Genomic DNA, 20,368 nt, shown 5'->3' with positions numbered 1-20,368 from the left:
CAATATTAGTTGTGTGGTTTTTTTCTTTTTTTGCAATGAAAAAGCTTTTGTAAATGAAAGCATGTTAAAAAGTGGTGTGAAATTATAGAAGCATTTCCAGTAAAATACAGGGATTTTATTGCAGTGAAAACTTAGATGGAAATACCAGGCCACTGAAGCTCTCGTAAAAAGAAAGACAAAAGGAAAGGTCTAGATAGGTTTAAAAGCACATTAAGATACAGCTACCAAATGTATTAAATCTAAGTTAGATTTAGCTTAAAGTTACAAGAGCACAAAAGTTCTATTAAGAATTATCTACACCACATTTAGGTTTGATGTTATCAGAATTAAGTAACTAAAAATCTTTCAGAGCTCAATTTTTTAAAAGAGTTACATTAAATCCCATCCTAATTCTATAATCTGTTTCTAAGCTAATTAATTACATGATCGGTTTGATATTAGAGAAAAGCAAGACAGCTTTTTAAAGATGAAGGTGGACAGCATGGGGCTGTTTGGTTAGAGAAAAACTTGCAAAAGCACTTATTAAATAATACTTTGGTAACATGAAAGTAGTCATCAGTCATTCTCTGAAGGCAGTGATCACAGTTATAGAAATGAATCATGTATCAACAGGAAGAGAAGGAAAAGGAGGAAAACCTAGTTTACAGCATAATTTTATATTTTCTAATAATAAATACATTTCTTTATGTGCTTATTAATTTTCTACCCATTGAAAATGAGATCCATACCTTTGATAGATATGCTCTTTGAAGTGAACGTTTTTTTCAAAGACTTTTTTTTAAAGCTGTTTTACTCTGAAGGGGTAAGTAGGCTGTTGTATATGTAAAACTGTCTAATGGTATATTGTGCTGTCAACGTATGTACATTTGTAGTAATATCACAAGCATTTTTATTGCAGTTTATTGTTCCGTCCTCCCAATAAGCCAGATAAAATCATGTACAAGAACATTAAGGATTAAGGGAAGTGGTTTCCTTAGGTGATTGCTGGCAAAAATTCACCCTCCCATTATAACAACATAGTAAATGGATGGTAATATATTTGGCTATTACCTTCCAACAAATTTGGATTCCCAGTTTTCAGTGTCTATGTGTCTATGTTTGTGGCTTTCTGGATGTCTCTTCGTAGGAAAAGGTGCCACAATGTGAGGTAAATGTGCTAGGTTTCTGTTTTGTAAATATTAAAGTCCATTTTTTGAACATACAGTGCTAGCAAAAATAAGTCAAAGATGTAATGTCTATTTAAGTACACATTTGAGCCAGTCGTGCTTAAATTAGATTCCATGCTTCGGCTAGAATCAACATGGCTTAAATATTAGAAACTTCAAAATTCATACGGCCCAAGCCCTCCTCCCCACACACGGATAGGAGGTACAAATGTGTGGGAAAACGTCTAGCAATTAAAATCCTGAAAGAGTGGGAAAAACCCAGGCTTTTATGCGAGGATTTGAAAATAACGCTTGCCATCAAATCTTTTATTCAGGCATTCTGAATTTGCCTTGTTAAATGGATACAGTCACTGCTAAAGATACATGAGACAAGAGCTGTTTTAAATTTGTTTATCACACCGCCCCTAGTTTTCTGCTAAAGAGAGGTATATTTTGGATATTTAAAAGTACACACTCATTAGACAAATCTCTAAAAGCCTCAGCGCCCCCACCTAGCTGCCTTCTGGGTTTCAGCTTTTGAGTTTCAGGTCCTTGCACAACACCTAAGACGTGCAATACTCTTTTTCTTCCTAATCCTGGCAGAGAACAGTGCGAAGAGCTCTCCCTCCGCGTCTCCACCCTAATTCCCCCTCTTCCCAGATTCCACCCGCTCCGCTACTTCCCTCCGCCCCCAGCTCCGCCAGCCCAATCTGTCAGAGAAGTTGTGTACAAACTGCGCGGCCGCCCTGCGCGCGAAGCTCGTGGCCCGAGAGGGGTGCGGTCGGGCCGGCGGAGGCGGGGCCCTGGCTGCCTCTTTCCCTGCTCATAGGCTGGCCGCTCAGGCCCGGCCGGCCTCGGGGCCTCGGGATTCGCGGCGGCGCTGCCAATCAGGCGAGCGGGCCCCGCCCCCCCGGAGTTGGGTGAAATAGAGGCGGGCGTCAAGTGTCAGTAGTCGTGGGGCAGGTACGCGCGCTCGCAGTTCTCTCGCTGAGGTCGGCGGTGGCGGGAGCGGGCTCTGGAGAGCCTGAGAGCGCAGTGGGGCGGGGCGGGAGAAAGTGGCCGCCCGTAGGACGTTGGCGTTTACGTGTGGAAGAGCGGAAGAGTTTTGCTTTTCGTGCGCGCCTTCGAAAACTGCCTGCCGCTGTCTGAGGGGTCCACCCGAAACCTCTCCCCTCCTCCGACCGCAGCCCCGCACTGAACTCGCCGCCCCAAGCCAGGGTGGGCGAGGTGGGAAGTGCGCCCGACCCGCGCCAGGAGCCGCGCTCCCGAGAGCCCATGGCTACGCGGGTGCTGAGCATGAGCGCCCGCCTGGGACCCGTGCCCCAGCCGCCGGCGCCGCAGGACGAGCCTGTGTTCGCGCAGCTCAAGCCAGTGCTGGGCGCCGCAAATCCGGCCCGCGACGCGGCGCTCTTCCCCGGCGAGGAGCTGAAGCACGGGCACCACCGCTCGCAGGCGCAGCCCGCGCCCGCGCAGGCCCCGCAGCCGGCCCAGCCGCCCACCGCCGGCCCGCGGCTGCCTCCCGAGGAGCTAGTCCAGGTAGGAAGAGCCGCTCCCCTCCCACCGCTGCACTCCCGGGCCCGGGCGTGTCCCGTCGCTGCGACGCGCGGGCGACAGGGGCCGCTCCAGGCTGGGGCGTGCGTCGGGGCGCACCGGAGCCGGTGCTGGGTGGGCAGCCCCGCCCTGCACGCCTGGCCGGGGCCCCGCGTTTCGCTGAGAGTAAATGAGGGGTCGGGGGTGGGAAGGATGTCGGGGAATCTGCCCCGGCGGCTTGGCCTGGGAGAGATCAGAGGGAGGGAACTGGGTGCTCACGCGCACCTTAGTTGTTTTTCTTACACTTGACGGACGAAACCTTGTACCTTACGCTCAGTTTTACTTAAATTACGTCTTCACCTTTACCGCTCCCCAGTGCCAAGGCATTGGAGCTACCCCCATCCCCATCGTCTCGGGTTAAGTAGAAACACCAATTGGGGTGCTGGGGAGAGGTTGCTCAAGATTTCATAGCCGGTGGCTCAACCTGCTTTAGAAGCGATCGCGGGCCGCGTTTGGAAGATAAGAGTTAGGAAAGCTAAGGTTGTGTTGGAACGCTTATTTTTCCTTAAAAAAAAAAAAGAGTAGGGGTGTTGTTTTCTTCGTGTGCGCGTAAATTTCCTCCCGGAGCCGCGTTGAAAGCTGGCAGTTGGCTTTTACACTTGCCCAGCAGCCGAATTAGAGCAACCGCCTGTTTCTTTCGCCCACGCAGGGAGTCATATAGCCCAGAAAAAAACTTCCCGGGACTTTTAGCCTGTCCCAAGGAAAAAAAAATTGGAAACATACCCACATGCAAACAGCTGGAAGAGCTAAAATCAGAAACCACTAACCGCCGCGGGAGCGCAGTGCACGAAAGGGTTTAGTTCAGTTTATTTCAAGACACTTCATTTAGTAGCCCTTTGGCGTATCGTATGTTTGCTACCCAGCGCCTACTCCGTGGAGTCTGTCAGGGTCCTGCTGTGAGAGGGCAGTGGCGTTTGTCAGAGATGTGACTCACATGATGAGAGCGTTCATTTTTATTTTTAAATCGTGTCTATCCGGGAAACCCCGTCCGGATCCACACCAAGGTCCGAGATGAAACGCATTGGAAATGAAGTAGTAGCAGAAAATGACTGTCTTATTTACCGATTAAGGTGCCAAGCTAATAGTTCTATGCGCCATTCCATCTAGTTGGTTTTCTTATCTTTCGAAATTTCCTTTTTCAGTGTTAAAAAATGTAGGCTTAAGTTATACTAGGAGAGAAGATAGCTGGAAAAGGCTGAAGGCGACTTGTTACAAGCTAATTTAAAAGCCTAGAAAAGAGATCATCGTTTGAAAAGTATTTGGTTATTTCAGTTTGTCAGTTTTCTGCTCTGGAGGCACAAGAAGATAAGGGATGACTGAGCTTTTTACAGAGTAGGGGGGAATGTAGCATTGGCCCACTGAGGAGGACATGATAAATGTTTTGCTGATGACTGTGCTAGGGATACAGCAGCCTCCCCACCCACGGGCTCCTTAGCAGCACTCTAGCGAGGGAGTGATTTTCCCCTAGGTAATTAAAGATCTGTTTTAGATAGGGGTATGAATAGGAACATTTCATTATCATATTAACCAATTACAGGATCTGCTGATTAAAATCAACATTTAGATCAAATATTGAATGTGAAATTGTTTTGTTTCAGTGGATACAAGGTTTTGCTTAGAACATTGTATTTCTCATTGAACTGTAAACAAGAAAAGACACAGAAGTAGCCAAAGAATATTTTTTATATTACTTTTGAAGTGTCTAGCCAAGCAAAGAAACTTTTGCAATATTTTAAAGGTTTGCATAGTTTTTTTCTGTAAAAAAACAAAACAAAGCAAAAAACACGCTTTTTAATGTTTATGACTTAAACAGAATTGAGGTAGTTTGGCAACATTTCAATAGTGTACTCTAATTGCGAATTTCACTGTGTAATGGAGCAGGGAATCCTGCTTGTACAGGGGTGATACCTTGTTATTGCATCAGAAAGGAATGTTTTCAGTTTGCTTTCTTTTTTTTTCTTGATTTGCGTCTTTCACTTTTGGGGGTGATTGGGGGACCAGTTTTACCAGTTACACAGTTTCATAAGGTTTTGGTCAACCAATTATTACACAATCGACAAAATAAGCCTGGTATGTTTATAAGCAACACTGAGGAGTTTGCCCTAGTACCTTACACAGGGATTGGGGGAATTTTTAGTAGGCGCCGATTGTTTATCCTTCCCGAGATGGTGAATCAGGTGGATTATGCATGTTTGTATCTCTTCTTTTTTAGACAAGATGTGAAATGGAGAAGTATCTGACACCTCAGCTTCCTCCAGTTCCTATAATTCCAGAGCATAAAAAGTATAGACGAGACAGTGCCTCAGTCGTAGACCAGTTCTTCACTGACACTGAAGGGTTACCTTACAGTATCAACATGAACGTCTTCCTCCCTGACATCACTCACCTGAGAACTGGCCTCTACAAATCCCAGAGACCGTGCGTAACACACATCAAGACAGAACCTGTTGCCATTTTCAGCCACCAGAGTGAAACGACTGCCCCTCCTCCGGCCCCGACCCAGGCCCTCCCTGAGTTCACCAGTATATTCAGCTCACACCAGACCGCAGCTCCAGAGGTGAACAATATTTTCATCAAACAAGAACTTCCTACACCAGATCTTCATCTTTCTGTCCCTCCCCAGCAGGGCCACCTGTACCAGCTACTGAATACACCGGATCTAGATATGCCCAGTTCTACAAACCAGACAGCAGCAATGGACACTCTTAATGTTTCTATGTCAGCTGCCATGGCAGGCCTTAACACACACACCTCTGCTGTTCCGCAGACTGCAGTGAAACAATTCCAGGGCATGCCCCCTTGCACATACACAATGCCAAGTCAGTTTCTTCCACAACAGGCCACTTATTTTCCCCCGTCACCACCAAGCTCAGAGCCTGGAAGCCCAGATAGACAAGCAGAGATGCTCCAGAATTTAACCCCACCTCCATCCTATGCTGCTACAATTGCTTCTAAACTGGCAATTCACAATCCAAATTTACCCACCACCCTGCCAGTTAACTCACAAAACATCCAACCTGTCAGATACAATAGAAGGAGTAATCCCGATTTGGAGAAACGACGCATCCACTACTGCGATTACCCTGGTATGTGCTCTTACCTGGTTGAAGCATCAGTGTGTGTGTGTGTGTGTGTGTGTGTGTGCGCGCGCGCGTGTGCCTTTAAAATGGCAATTGAATAAATTGCAGTTTTTAATTCTAAAAAAGTGCCCCAGAAAGAGATTAAAGTAGGGTAGGGGAAAATAAGGTTTGGTAGTGGAGGTTGTAGGCAGCTAGCGCGATGGTAGGTACAAGACTGTCTACAGGATAGATTTAAGAATGGTTTTGATAGCATGTGAACATAAGCTCAGCTTTGAATGAGATACATGGCCCAAAGTATAAATTGAAGACAATACATGGAATGTATCTACAAGTTACTGGGAAAGCTAGTTTATGATTAATACATGACAAAATTTATTGACTTTGATACATGATATGGCATGACGTGCTAAATGAATAAACAAATGTGGGAGTACAGAAAATTACAGTCATCTTGGATAATGGCTTAGCATTGTCAGCTCTAGAGCCATTAAAATTTTCCAAAAAATATATAGTAGCTCTTAAATTACGGAAGTACAGCACCTACTGGAATATAAACACAAATTTTCCATTTGTAGTTTGTCTTGATTATCTGCATTCTTTCCTGTTAAAGTGATGCATAAAACAAATCACTTTATGCCTTTAACGGGGTGATGGGGGAGGACTCTTTAAAACTTTTAAATCTGAAGCTTCAAATAATCTCATCTAGCATGAGAGATTTCTTCTTTAAAGCCAGATTTTAAACACTGAATCATCAAATGTAAAGATTTCAAAAGGATCTCCAAAATGACATGCTGTTCTCCTTTATTTTAGGTTGCACAAAAGTTTATACAAAGTCTTCTCATTTAAAAGCTCACCTGAGGACTCACACTGGTATGTAATTTTCTTGTTAATTCTGTGAGTTGTGTAAATAGTGTAAGTGGTATTCATCCTTTTAAAAGCTAACACGTGTTTGATCTCTTCTTCTGTCAACTTTTTTTTTTTTTTTTTTTTTTAAATAAATAGCCTACCTTTTCAGCACGGGCCTGACTCAGAATTCGGTTCCATGAGAAATCTGGTTCCAGGAAGGCCAGTGGTGTTCCCTCACTAAGGCCTTCTTGCCCTGTCACCACTCATAGAATTGATTACCCAAAAACGTAAACAACGATGTGTACTAGTGGATTTTAAAACTTGTAATGGCAGTGTTTTGAAGAAAAAAAAAAAAAACTCATTTTCTTCCGTAACACATAATTTTGCTCCGAGAAAGCCATTTTAAACTCTTAAAAATTTTCCCATTGAGCGTGTACAGCATAATTGGTGAAAACATTATCTTTAGTTTCACCTCTAGGTTAAAATATCTGTGTTTAGTATGTTTTCTGTGCTTGATGAAAGGTAGGGCTGAAATTGCAGTGTTAAAATCAGGTGGTCAGAAATGGGTTAGAAGCCCCAGCCCAAACTTGGTATGTATGAGAGACTTCGTCTTTATTCTAGCTTACATTTCATTGTTGTTTACTTGTGCTTTTAAGTTTAGCCCCTCTACTTTTGTATTTGCAGTCACTTTTTTTGAGACTGAGTGTTGGTCTGTCACCAGACTGTAGTGCAGTGTTGTGGTCTCAGCTCACTGCAACCCCTGCCTCCCGGGTTCCAGCGATTCTCCTGCCTCAGCCTCCTGAGCAGCTGGGATTACAGGCCCCCACGACCACGCCCAGCTGATTTTTGTATTTCTAGTAGAGATGGAGTTTCACCATGTTGGCCAGGCTGGTCTCAAACTCCTGACCTCTCTGCCTTGGCCTCCCAAAGTGCTGGAATTACAGGAGGGAGCCACTGCGCCCAATCAGCACTTTTAAGAGCTTTTACATTTTAAAATTATATCAGAAGCCATTTTAAGATGAAACCAGGTGGCATACTTTAAAGCCCCCAAATACTCCAAATATTTTCAAATATATAGGTGGTTACTAACTGCGATTTTCTTAAAAGAGCAGCCCTAAAGGAAAGAACTTACATAAAGTGATTGTTTTTTCCCCTCAATAAATACAGCCTTACCTAAAGTTCAAAGAATAAGTTTGCTAATAAAAGCAATGACCTAGCAAAATGTATTATTCCATCATTGCTATGGAAACCAAAGTATTCAACAGTTCCTTTGAATGGGTTGTTGGATTAGTGTGAGGACTTGAATCTCCCCAGGCTAGATGTTACTATGGAAATTGAGTTTTGATAAATGAAGTAGTTATCTCTAACTGCTGCATTAAAAAGTAAAAGCCTTTGAACAAAGGTCAGTGCTGAGATAGAGCCCTAAGAGGAATATGGTTGCAGACATTTTGTATGCATGTTAGGAAGCATTGCTTGATATCCCAGTGATAAACACTACTTATTAAAATCTGATGACAGTGTAGTAGATTCCAGGGCTTTCTGAGAAACTGCTTTTAAGGAAAAGACATCTTATGTATTTATCTATGAAACGAGCGGGCTGTTTTGGCCTGAGGTTTTTGCATAGAGACAAACTGATTACGTAAGAGGAAGGATCCTTCATAAGCAGCCCAAGGTAGAAATTTTTATAGTTAAACACAAGTGAATTAAGCATGTTATAAAAACTCCAACTTAAAAGTTTTCAAGATACAAATGACAAGTGCCAGTAAAATATTCCATATAGTAATACCAAAATGTCCTTTTACAGAATATAAATAGAAATATAAAGACATTTGAACTGTTTTTTTGTCTTGGAAGTCCTTGAAACGAGAGATAGGAGGGAACACATTTTCATGGGGTTAAAGTCTCCTCATAAAAGAGCACAATTGCATATAACGATGTAATTAACTACTTATTGCAGGGATGTAGTCAAACCCATATCTGAATAGCCTTTCACCCCCTGTCAGGGTTTAGTGCCCTGAATGCTTATACCTGCGATTCAGGAACTTGACCTTCTGGCAAATACATTTAATCGTGGATGGTCTTAACAGTGCTTGTACTAATAAAAACAGACTAAAAAGAAGGCCTGGTTTGGGTCCCTTGCATCAGCTTTTTCACCTGACCATAAACATTGTGGCCTTCAACATCTAATGAATGAGAACATGTAATCCAGTTTAATAAAGTTTTGTTTGATAGTCTTACAAATGCCTTGGGGAGGGTTTGTAGCAGACTTGTTCATCTGGCTAAACCTGTTCTTGGGTAATCATAGAGCATTGAGGTTGTTTTCTCCTCATTTCTAGTTTCTAGACAATGCCTTTTAAAATGACCTGTTCTCTCATTGCATCCTCCCCACCCATGCCCGCCTGTTGTTTTTAAATTAATGTATCTGAAGCCAGCAAAGGTGTTTTTTTCTTTTTTTCTTCCCTTTAAGGCCCAGGTGGAACAGTTAGAACAGTTTTTCTAAATTACTTCTCTTATATAATAGCTTTTTTTGGTTTTCTTTCTGTCCTCCTCCTCCTCCCTCTTGGACCATTTATCAGAGGACTTTAAAAACCACACAACAGTTGTATTTGATGACATAAAATACTCTTTAAATGATTGCCGTTTTACAGGCAGAATGTGAAGCACCCTAGCATTTCTTTGGAAAATAATTGTAATTGCTTTAAAATGTCAAGTTACCTTATGTTTTAAAAATAATTTAAGCAATGAAAACAGCCTACATCTGAGTTTAATTACTTCTGGATTTTCAGATTGTAAATGCTTCTTTAACTTGAGTTGCAAATTGAACCTAAGCAAATAATAGTCTTAACAAAACAGAACTTTTTACATAATCTGAGATGACAGAGTAGATGATATCAGTTTCTTAAACCAGAAGTATATGGCATTCAAGTCTTCTAAGTTCATATACTTTGATTTCTTTATCAGGACATCGCATATAAATAATACAAAGTTCTATCTTCTTTGTGTGATTAGACAATACTGGAAACATAATTTGCTTCTAAAGAATAATTATGTTTATTTATATCTGTACATACATAATATAGCATAAGCCCTGTAGCAACACCCCTTATAGATGTGGATGTTTGCATGTGTTATTTGTAATATGTGTGTGTATACATTTATGCCTTTGGTGAGAAATAATTATGGCTGCTTCTAGGCAACAATGTCAATGAGTGGTATATTTCCAATTCAAAATACTTGTACTTTTAACGGCATTTAAATGAACTTTCTACTGAAATTTATATGCCTCATGGTGTCTACAAGGGGTGGAACACATTGCCATCACTCTAAAGTTGCTCCCAAGTACCTAAGAGTCACATACTCTTTTGTCTTTATAAATCAACCTGACTGATACACTGTCTATTGCAACCAGTATTACATGCTCACATACCTTACTTTTTCCTTTAATATCATAATGAATATTTAAAATAATGTCAAGTTTGCAAAGGTTTGAGGCCGAAAGAAGGAAGTTAAAATCAGTAGGAAAAAATATTGACTGTATCTTCAAACAAAAATTTGTAGAAATTTAAAAAGTTCTTTCTGGAGAAAACATTCTGAAAAAGTAAGCCATGAACTCAACACAGAATGTTTGAAGTCCTAGCAGGTCTCTTCACGTGCGTGGATATGCACTTAACCTTAGAGAATATGCTAAAGCTGTTGGGAAATCAGGGTACGATAACGTTTCTCGATTTTTTTTTTACCCCAGTTTCAGCTATCTGGAACAGGGCAGGAAATTAGCATTTGTACAAAAAAAGTCTTTGAACAACACGCACACTTGGCTCAAGTATTCCTCAGACCCAGACTCCATGTACTGGCTATTCTGTGTATACTAAGTGATCCCAGAGTGGTTTACTGGAGATTGACAGTGGAAAAGGACAATTTGAAACATGCCTGTAAGAGAAAATGGAAACATTGTGCAAATAACATAGGAACACAAAATGGACTCTTTCTTTTTTTGTGAGATGAAGTCTCGCTCTTGTCCCCAGGCTGGAGTTCAATGGTGTGATCTCGGCTCACTGCAACCTCCACCTCCTGGGTTCAAGCGATTCTCCTCCCTCACCCTCCCAAGTAGTTGGGATTACAGGTGCCTGCCACCATGCCTGGCTAATTTTTGTATTTTTAGTACAGACGGGGTTTCACCATGTTGGCCAGGCTGGTCTTGAACTCCTGAGCTAGGTGATCCACCCGCCTTGGCCTCCCAAAGTGCTGGGATTACAGGCGTGAGCCACTGTGCCTGGCTCACAAAATGGACTCTTAAAGCACTGTGTTCAAGATTCCCTGTTTAGGAAAGAGTTCCACATTAAGTCCTGGAAAGACTTTTTAGTGGAAGCCTGGTTTGTAAAGGGGTTACATTCCCATTTTCTGCCTTACTGTCTTTTGCAGAAGACTTTATTGCCTACTGACATGTGTGGTAAGATGTTATTAGGTGTAGTTTATATAAATCTCTACTTGAGATTTGCTGCTGAATATATTGAGTTTCAGTTTGGGTACTAAAAAATCCTTAGGTATGAATTTCTTTTCTAGAGCGTGGCGCAGTGGCTCACACCTGTAATTCTAGCACTTGGGAGGCCGAGGCAGGTGGATCACCTGAGCTCAGGGGGGTTCGAGACCAGCCTGGCCAACATGGTGAAACCCCATCTCCACTTAAAATACAAAAATTAGCCAAACGTGGTGGCACATGCCTGTAGTCCCAGTTACTCAGGAGGCTGAGGCAAGATACTCGCTTGAACCCAGGAGGTAGAGGTTGCGGTGAGCTGAGATCATGCCACTGCACTCCAGCCTGGGCTACGGAGTGAGACTCCATTTCAAAAAAAAAAAAATTTCCTTTCTAGGTCTTTGCTCCAAAGTCATTTTTCATGGAATATATTAAGTATAGCTTTTGATTTTAAAATCTCGCTAATATTTGGCTGGGCCTGGTGGCTCACACCTGTAATCCCAGCTCTTTGGGAGGCCGAGCAGGTGGATCACCTGAGTTCAGGGGTTCAAGACCAGCCTGACGAACATAGTGAAACCCCGTCTCTACTAAAAATACAAAAATTAGCTGGGCATGGTGTCTCACGCCTATAATCCCAGCTACGTGGGAGGCTGATGCAGTAGACTCGTTCGAACCCGGGAGGCAGAGGTTGCGGTGAGCTGAGATCATGTCACTGCACTCCAGCCTGGACAACAGAGCGAGACTCTGTCTCAAAAAAATAAAATAATAATAATTGATCATATTGACAATAAAGATATTTTCATTGCAGGTACTTATTAAAAGGAACATTCAATGTTCTGAACATTAGTTACTCTTCTTTTTTTTTTTTTTTTTTTTGTGGAACTGTGGGAACAGGGTAAAAGGCTTTTTAGGAAAACTGTATACAAAGGTTTTCACTTTGGGCCTTAATAGATGGAGATCTTACAATGTGAATCGAAAAATATATCAATAGTGGTTACACATGTAACCTGTTTTATTGGTAGAGGTAACCCAGGCAAAACTTTTTTCAGGAAGAGATTTAGGGCTCAATGATTTTTTGAGTCTCTATTTGAAAAGTATTTCAGAGGAAGTATCACATTTGTGTTAGATTAGATTTTATTAAACATTCTTTTCATTCTTTTCAATTTTTTCATTTGCAGCTTTGAAATTTATTGTCTGTATTGATAATTTCAAACATAATTTTTTTTTTAAAGTAGTAGCTTAAGAGACTTGCTGGTTCAGACCCCAGGAAAGGTATTTATGAGCATGAAAGCTCTTAGAAGCAATTTCTTTTTAATGACTCACTGGGAAGATTAAACTTTGCTTTTAGGACTTGTTCTTTCATCTGAAAAACATTTACATAGGAAATTGATTAAACATTGTTTAGAGATGATAAAGCTTATCAAAGGTTAAGAAGTATAATTTGATTCAGCAAATATTTTTTACTGGTTTTGTGGAGATTCCAAATACGAATAATCTCTTCTTGCCCTTTTATTCTTAACCTAGTGGGAGAAGATCGTTCATAAATAGACCAAATAGAATTGCTGGAGTGGAGATAGAAATAATTAGTCTTAAAAGTAGAGAGTAATGTTTTTAAAAAATAGTAATACCGTCACCCAAGAATTTGGCAGATATTTTTGGTCCTATAGAATGTAGTAGCTGTTTACTTGATGACCTACATCGTTTCTGGTGAAAGATTAGAAATAATATCCTACTTTAGTACAAGTATCTCCGTAGCAGCATTCCTAGTCTGTTAGCCAGTATTATTTATATTCAAAGATCTCAAACAACTCTTACTAAGGATAAGTTACAGTTTTAGAAGGACACAGTAGGTAACTTTTTACCAAAAAATATCTATACAGAAGAATAAATTTATTTTTGGCTACTTTATGAAAAGGTAAACCTTTACGAGTTGGAGGAGACCTACTAGTCAGGGTCACCATGTGAAGTGCAAATTAAAGGGAAGGTTATCTAGTACTCATTCCATACTGGGAAAAAATGAAAATAGAGGATTTTTCTGTTTTGCTTCCAAAAAAAAGGGTGAAATTCTTCGACACTTTTTAACGTCAGTGTGAACTCCTATAATAAGAAAGTGAATCCGAGTGTTGTCTCGTTGTCTGGAGACTTGAAGAATTGGTATTTCATTTTATTAACTCTATTAATGACAGGGGATAGTCTTCATAATGTTTGCTGGGAACCCTGAGGAGAAGTAGCAGTAGTTCAGGAGCATTCCAAACATCTGCTAGGATGTAGACTGTAAGTGTAACCCCTGACATCGTGTTCCCACCCATTCCCTCTTTGGGTTTGGCAGATCAGCGCTTTCTGACCCTGGGAGAAGTCCCCTCACTGCCTTTGACCAGCACTAGGGCTCTAGTATGTCTTGGCTTTCCTGAAGTCCAGTCCAGTTCTACGTAAGAAAATTGGTTTATACAGAGTTTATTTATCCCTGTGTAACTTCAGAATGGACAATAACTGATTCTGATTATTTTCTCCGGAAGAGGCTCAAAACATGGTTCTCACCTAAAAGCGTATTATCAGATTACCCTCAGTGGTCCTAGGCAGGGCGAAGCCAGGCAAAGCCCTGCTGCAGGAGGGTCCACAGAAGAAGAAAAAGCTGACAGCCTCACAAGAACCTTTTATGCCTTCCCTCCTTTTCATTAATCAGAATAACTGAGTTGTTTTCAAGATGCGTTAGGGAAAGTGTGGCATTACAGCAGGAATAGAAGATAGTCTTTGCCCCTGAAGAACTTTAAAAGCTAGTTAAGGAGGCAACATACAACTATTCGAAGCCTTCCTAAAGCAGTATATGTGCAGGTGCAAATCGATAGCTCAACAGAAATTTAAGTGATGGGGATACAGAAAAGTGAAATGATCTCTCCTGGCCTGTTCAGAGGCTTTCTAGAAGGGGTGAGGTATCGGATTTTAAAGAAAGTGATAAACATGAATTGAGGAGAAAGGGAAAGGAATTTTTCTTTCATTGTTTTTGTTTTTTGTTTTTCGTTTTTGGCAATCGGCTTCCCTAGGATGAATGGGCACAATATTGATGGTGTTATCTGGTAAATAATTAGATGCATTTACAAATGCTAATCATACTAATCTTTGATATGGACCTTCGGTTCCAAGTATAGGAAATCTGTGACAATGAGTTTTAATAGAAGGTGTTTGGATGGAAAATTACCGGCATAGTGAGCTAAAATCATCCTACTCTATCTCTTTTCTTAGATATCTAAATCATTTTCCTATGAATTTCTTTAATAAGTGTTTCTTATTTTTTTCCCTTTTGGTTTTTAGAAGCAAATCTAATAGCCTGTTTCAGAGACTAAATTTCGTAAGTCTCAAATGATGGGAAAAATCTAATTATTATTGAATTGCATGAAAATATTTTTCTCTTGAAATAAGAGCTCATTTTGAGCTTCAAGGACTCTTAAGTTCTAAGTGTTTAGATTAGGTTGAAATAATTTATTCTACTTTAAAAGTTTACATTGTTTAGGTTCCCAGAACAAGATACAGATTTTTAAGTTCTTTGAGGCCAGAAACTAAGTCTGATTTGTGTTTTGCAAGGCATTTAGTACAGGTTACACCTTTACTAATAAACAGTGACTTTAATTCTCATGGTATTTTAGCTTTCATCAGATAATTGAGTTGTCTTTTAGTCACCAGGAAGGAAACCAATGTGCAAATTTGCTGCAATAAACTTAAAAAAAATTATCTAAAATAACTTTTAAGATAAATATTTCCATCAGTGATTTTTGTTCTTTCGTTAGAAGAATCTAGAACATTTTAGGGTAAGGCCTTGGTATGAGTCTATTGAATGTGTTCAGTAGAGCAGAGAAACTTCCCATTCCAGTGTGATAGGTTCAGAAGTCATTTTAAAATCTGTTCAGAGGGGGGAAAAAAGACAATTTTCAGTTTGTTGCTGAGGATTTTTACAATGGCTTACAAACATGTTCCACTAACCCACTGAAATTCAGTTACCCTGGGGGAAAGGAGCTATTGTTAGATGTTAGGTGATACCTGAGAATTGCCAATACCTGACTGAACAGTGCTCAGGACCCTGCAGGTCCCACAGAGGCTGGCTCTGCCAAGTTGTGCCCTGTGTTTCAGATCATCTGGGGTGCAAGGCCTGCTGTGATTCCATTAAGCCATTCCTTGGCTGACCTTCACAAGTGCCTTTAGAATATGGAAATAAATTTGAACAATATGTATGTGTTCCTTAAATCATTCAAAGAGAGTGTATTAGTGTTTGCTAATGGAAGATTTAAGTGGGACATTAAGGAAAAGTGGCAGATCGGGATTCTTAATGTGGGGCTCATCGTTTTGCTTCTAACTCACGGGGTTATTGTGAGGAAGCGAGAGAATGAGAAGTACCTCGCTCTGGAGTATGTGCTCCATGGCTGCTGGTGCCTGCTCCCTTTTCCTTTTACTGGTAATGTTTCTGCTTAACATTTTTGTAAAGTATGTTAATGACTTTATCTGCATGGATAGTATGTATGTTTAACTTGAACATAGTTTTCAAAGATTAGAGATTCTAGCAAAATACTCCTGTAATTTAAAAACAGAATGAGAAAACACATACTTTGAGATAAAGTTGGAGCTTGTTTTCTGTGCTGTACAAACTTGTTACTTTTTTCTTTTTGCCTTTGGAAAGTTTCACGTTAACAGCATGAGAACTTAAAAATACAGTTGATGTTGAAAGAGCTTAACTAAATATTTTAAATTGGTGGTATTGGAAAGAGATTCTGTAAAAATCCAATTAAACTTTTGAAAGCTCTATCCTGTTGAAATATAACTTAAAGGAAGTCAGTTTGGTTTCCCAGAAGTACTGTGCATAGTGTTTCTGGCTGAGGAAGAAAGGCCCAAGTCTGCTGTTTGGCCAGAAATTGGGTACCAGCTTCCTCTACGATGTTTTCCTTGAACGGTGTTGACACTTGAACAAATCCCATAGAAACTGCCCCAAGTGGGGGATAGTTGTCCCTACTTTTATGGTAAGACTTGGCCCCAGTAACTAACATTCCAGACACTGGTAGTATTCTTGGCTGAATAATCTATAGATGTGCATAAATTGAGAGCAAAATCCCCAATGTTTTAGAAACTTTAATGGCTACCGTATTTCAAGCAATCAATAAAGTAAACTTTAAAAAATACTGGTGCAGTTTATTGCTTCATAGCCAATAAAAATAGTGAACAAAAAGAGTCTAGTGTCCCTTGTTTCTTGCATAAACTCCGAAAACTCAGTTCTGCTATTTAATTATGAAATTCAAAAGACTAGAATGATTTCTTTTAAAATTGGGAGCACTATAGGATTTTTTTTCCTTGTCTCAGACATCAGAAATAGCTTTTTCTTTCCATTAAATGACAGTAAAGTATTCAACCAATATGTTTGTTTCTGTGGTTTATTTTTCACAGGTAACAAAAACTAATAGTACTGTGTAAAATTATTTTTTGTGATGATTTACATCTATAAATGTGATATCTGTATTTACTACTGGTGTTAAAATATTTTTATATATCAAATATTTTATGTGACTGTAAGTGGGAGAACGTGATTTATACTTTGTTTCATAAAAGGCTTGAATGTCTTAGGTTAAATTTCTGGTTCGAGTTTACTATGAGGGGAGGAAAAAACCTTCTAGAATTGAGATGTGTGTTTTTAAAGTGGATTGATAGGAATCAGAAAGGGAATTAAAACCAAAACTATCTGAGTCAGAGGCAGAGGAGAGAAGAGAGGAAGTATGGCACAGCAGTTCCATACCATGGGAAATGCAGGTGAAATCTGAAGGGAAGGAAATTGGCGCCACTTTCATGTGGTCTGTTTTGGCACTTTCTTCTTTGTCCCTATGGAATTTTGTCTGAGAGTCAGAGTGGTTATCAGGACAACGAAAATATTAACCACAGATTATAGAAATCTCAGTTGATGAGGACAGGGTCTTTTAAAGTTTAGACTGACTTGGTTAATCCTACAACTTCCTGAACACGATACTGCTAAATTAGGCAGAAAGGTTGTGCAGTTTCTGTTTCGTCAGAACTAAACAAGTGTTCAAAGCAACTCTGAGGTTGCTCCCTCTCAGAAGAAAACATTTTTGTAAGGGAGTTTAAGAGGTAAAAGGGTATCGGTATAAAACTCAGCAGTAAGCCAGTAATACTTTAATGTACAAACTTATCTCACAAATTCTTATCAAAAAAATAAAATTCATAGAAAATCATAAACGTAGGAACTGCTAGTTAATGCTCACTAAAAGAACGTTTTGGTATTTACTCCTACTGGAATACATGATCTCCAGTAGGATTCATTCACCAACTGTGAATTAAGACTACATTATGAATATTTAGTAGTTTTGAAAGTTAAACAGCTGGCAAACTTTGGAGAGCATTAGAAATAATATACATTACAGGATGGGAGGGAGGAACATACCAACTCACCACTCAAGGGAAGAGAACTGTGAACGAATGGAATGGGTAGTTTGAACAATTTCAGACTTTTAGAGGTATATTACACATGTAAGCTCCATGAGGCCAGCCGTTTTTATTTTGTTAACCGTTGTATTGCAAGTATTTGGGACAGTTCCTGGCCTATAATAGATGCTTGGCGAATTGTTCATAGAATGAATTTTGGGCGCAACACTTGACAAAGGAAAACTAAATACAAGTCAACAAATGTCACAGTTGTTACAGTTGTTTCGTGGTCTGACCTTTTTACCAATGTGAAGTTATCAGTACCAGAATGTTTTGCTTCAATCTGCAAAAAGAGGGTGTGAAGGTATGTGTGAATCTCAAAGAGTGAATGCCCTAATAGTCCATTTTGGAGGCCATGTGTTCAAGTGAACTGATTTATGAGCTGCAAGCTTCAGCCTGGCTAATTTAGAAACATCTAGTACCAGTTTCTGGTTAAGCAATTGTGGTACATGAAATTCATTGTATAGGTGATTCGTGCAACAGCTTCTGAATTTTTTCCTCCCTCATCCACCTTACAGCCATTAGTCCTATAATAATTTAATTTGGGTTTGTTGGTATAGAAACTGTATTTGCACAATAATGATAAAGCCACTCAGGCTCATCTAGTCATTTCCTGGATTTATGTGTGTAAGAGTACATAAAAATAAGGGCACTGATTCATTTCGCATTTGCCTAAAATTGCTTTTCTTCAGTTGTTCAAAGGTACACAAAATGCTTTTTTCTTTATAAGGTAAAAAATACTTGGAGGTTATAAGAAATAACTCTTAACTAGCTTACTCTGAGTGGCTTTGATACGTATTTACTCATAATGGAATTCATGAGCTTTCCTTCCTTCGCTTGGCCAAGATTTTTTTTCTTTGAAATTCCTTCTCCAGTGTTATCTAGGATGTTTGCATTACAAGCAGGCCGCCTCACCTCCTTTGTTCGTTGTCACAGGTGAAAAGCCATACAAGTGCACCTGGGAAGGCTGCGACTGGAGGTTCGCGCGATCGGATGAGCTGACCCGCCACTACCGGAAGCACACGGGCGCCAAGCCCTTCCAGTGCGGGGTGTGCAACCGCAGTTTCTCGCGCTCCGACCACCTGGCCCTGCACATGAAGAGGCACCAGAACTGAGCGCTGCCCATGCGACCCGACCCGTTCCAGGTCCCCTGGGCTCCTTTTCAAACAACAAACCTAACTGTTCCTATATATATATATATTAAAAAAAAAAAAACAAAAAAACAAAAACTGGAAATGTATATTTTGTATATTTTGAGAAAACAGGGAATACATTGTATTAATACCAAAGTGTTTGGTCATTTTAAGAATCTGGAATGCTTGCTGTAATGTATATGGCTTTATTCAAGCAGATCTCATCTCATGACAGGCAGCCACATCTCAACATGGGTAAGGGGTGGGGGTGGAGGGGAGTGTGTGCAGCATTTTTACCTAGGCACCGTCATTTAATGTGACAGTGTACAGTAAACAAATCAGTCGGCAGGCACCAGAAGAAGAATGGATTGTATGTCAAGATTTTACTTGGCATTGAGTAGTTTTTTTCAATAGTAGATAGTTCCTTAGAGGTATACAGTGTACCTGGCAATTCACAAATAGCCATTGAACAAATGTGTGGGTTTTTAAAAAATATATACATATATGAGTTGCCTATATTTGCTATTCAAAATTTTGTAAATATGCAAATCAGCTTTATAGGTTTATTACAAGTTTTTTAGGATTCTTTTGGGGAAAAGTCATAATTCTTTTGAAAATAACCGTAAATACACTTACAGTTAGAATTTGTGGTAAGATACCTCTTAACATTACCAAAATCATTTCTTTAGAGGGAAGGAATAATCATTCAAATGAACTTTAAAAAAGCAAATTTCATGCACTGATTAAAATAGGATTATTTTAAATACAAAAGGCGTTTTATATGAATTATAAACTGAAGAGTTTAAAGATAGTTACAACATACAGAAGTTCAACCTCTTACAATAAGCTAAACGCAATGTCATTTTTAAAAAGAAGGACTTATGATGTCGTTTTCACATATGACAATGTTGCATTTACGATGCAGTTTCATGTACCGAAACGTTGAATTGATGATGCAGTTTTCATATATCAAGATGTTCGCTCCTGCAGTACTGTTGGTTAAATGACAATTTATGTGGATTATGCATGTAATATACAGTGAGACACAGTAATTTTATCTAAATTACAGTGCAGTGTAATCTATTAATACTGACTCAGTGTCTGCCTTTAAATATAAATGATATGTTGAAAACTTAAGGAAGCAAGTGCTACATATATGCAATATAAAATAGTAATGTGATGCTGATGCTGTTAACCAAAGGGCAGAATAAATAAGCAAAATGCCAAAAGGGGTCTTAATTGAAATGAAAATTTAATTTTGTTTTTAAAATATTGTTTATCTTTATTTATTTTGTGGTAATATAGTAAGTTTTTTTAGAAGACAATTTTCATAACTTGATAAATTATAGTTTTGTTTGTTAGAAAAGTTGCTCTTAAAACATGTAAATAGATGACAAACGATGTAAATAATTTTGTAAGAGGCTTCAAAATGTTTATACGTGGAAACACACCTACATGAAAAGCATAAATTGGTTGCTGTTTTGCTTCTTTTTCCCTCTTATTTTTGTATTGTGGTCATTTCCTATGCAAATAATGGAGCAAACAGCTGTATAGTTGTAGAATTTTTTGAGAGAATGAGATGTTTATATATTAACGACATTTTTTTTTGGAAAATAAAAAGTGCCTAAAAGA

The 20,368-nt window shown here is 39.6% G+C and overlaps 1 protein-coding gene and 1 pseudogene across 1 annotated transcript; both read left to right on the top strand.

Annotated features, from left to right (window-relative positions):
* LOC111522026 overlaps positions 1–1,974 on the top strand; it is a 24,312-nt pseudogene extending 22,338 nt beyond the window's left edge.
* Positions 1,883–20,368, top strand: KLF5 (Kruppel like factor 5). Its single transcript, XM_023186385.1, has 4 exons — positions 1,883–2,681; positions 4,948–5,821; positions 6,626–6,685; positions 18,540–20,368. The coding sequence occupies exons 1-4, from the start codon at positions 2,421–2,423 to the stop codon at positions 18,716–18,718; spliced, it is 1,374 nt and encodes a 457-aa protein (XP_023042153.1). The 5' UTR covers positions 1,883–2,420; the 3' UTR covers positions 18,719–20,368.

The sequence above is a fragment of the Piliocolobus tephrosceles genome, chromosome X (genome assembly GCF_002776525.5).
Source record: "Piliocolobus tephrosceles isolate RC106 chromosome X, ASM277652v3, whole genome shotgun sequence".
NCBI classification, from domain to species: Eukaryota; Metazoa; Chordata; class Mammalia; order Primates; family Cercopithecidae; genus Piliocolobus; species Piliocolobus tephrosceles.
This window is presented reverse-complemented; position numbering and strand designations above follow the sequence as displayed.

What these genes read in the sequence shown, in the direction of transcription:
- KLF5 (XM_023186385.1), top strand. Translation starts at nt 2,421, where the DNA reads ATGGCTACGCGGGTGCTGAGCATGAGCGCCCGCCTGGGACCCGTGCCC. An exon ending in CTCCCGAGGAGCTAGTCCAG is followed by an intron (nt 2,682 to 4,947) that starts GTAGGAAGAGCC and finishes CTTCTTTTTTAG; the next exon opens with ACAAGATGTGAAATGGAGAA. An exon ending in CCACTACTGCGATTACCCTG is followed by an intron (nt 5,822 to 6,625) that starts GTATGTGCTCTT and finishes CCTTTATTTTAG; the next exon opens with GTTGCACAAAAGTTTATACA.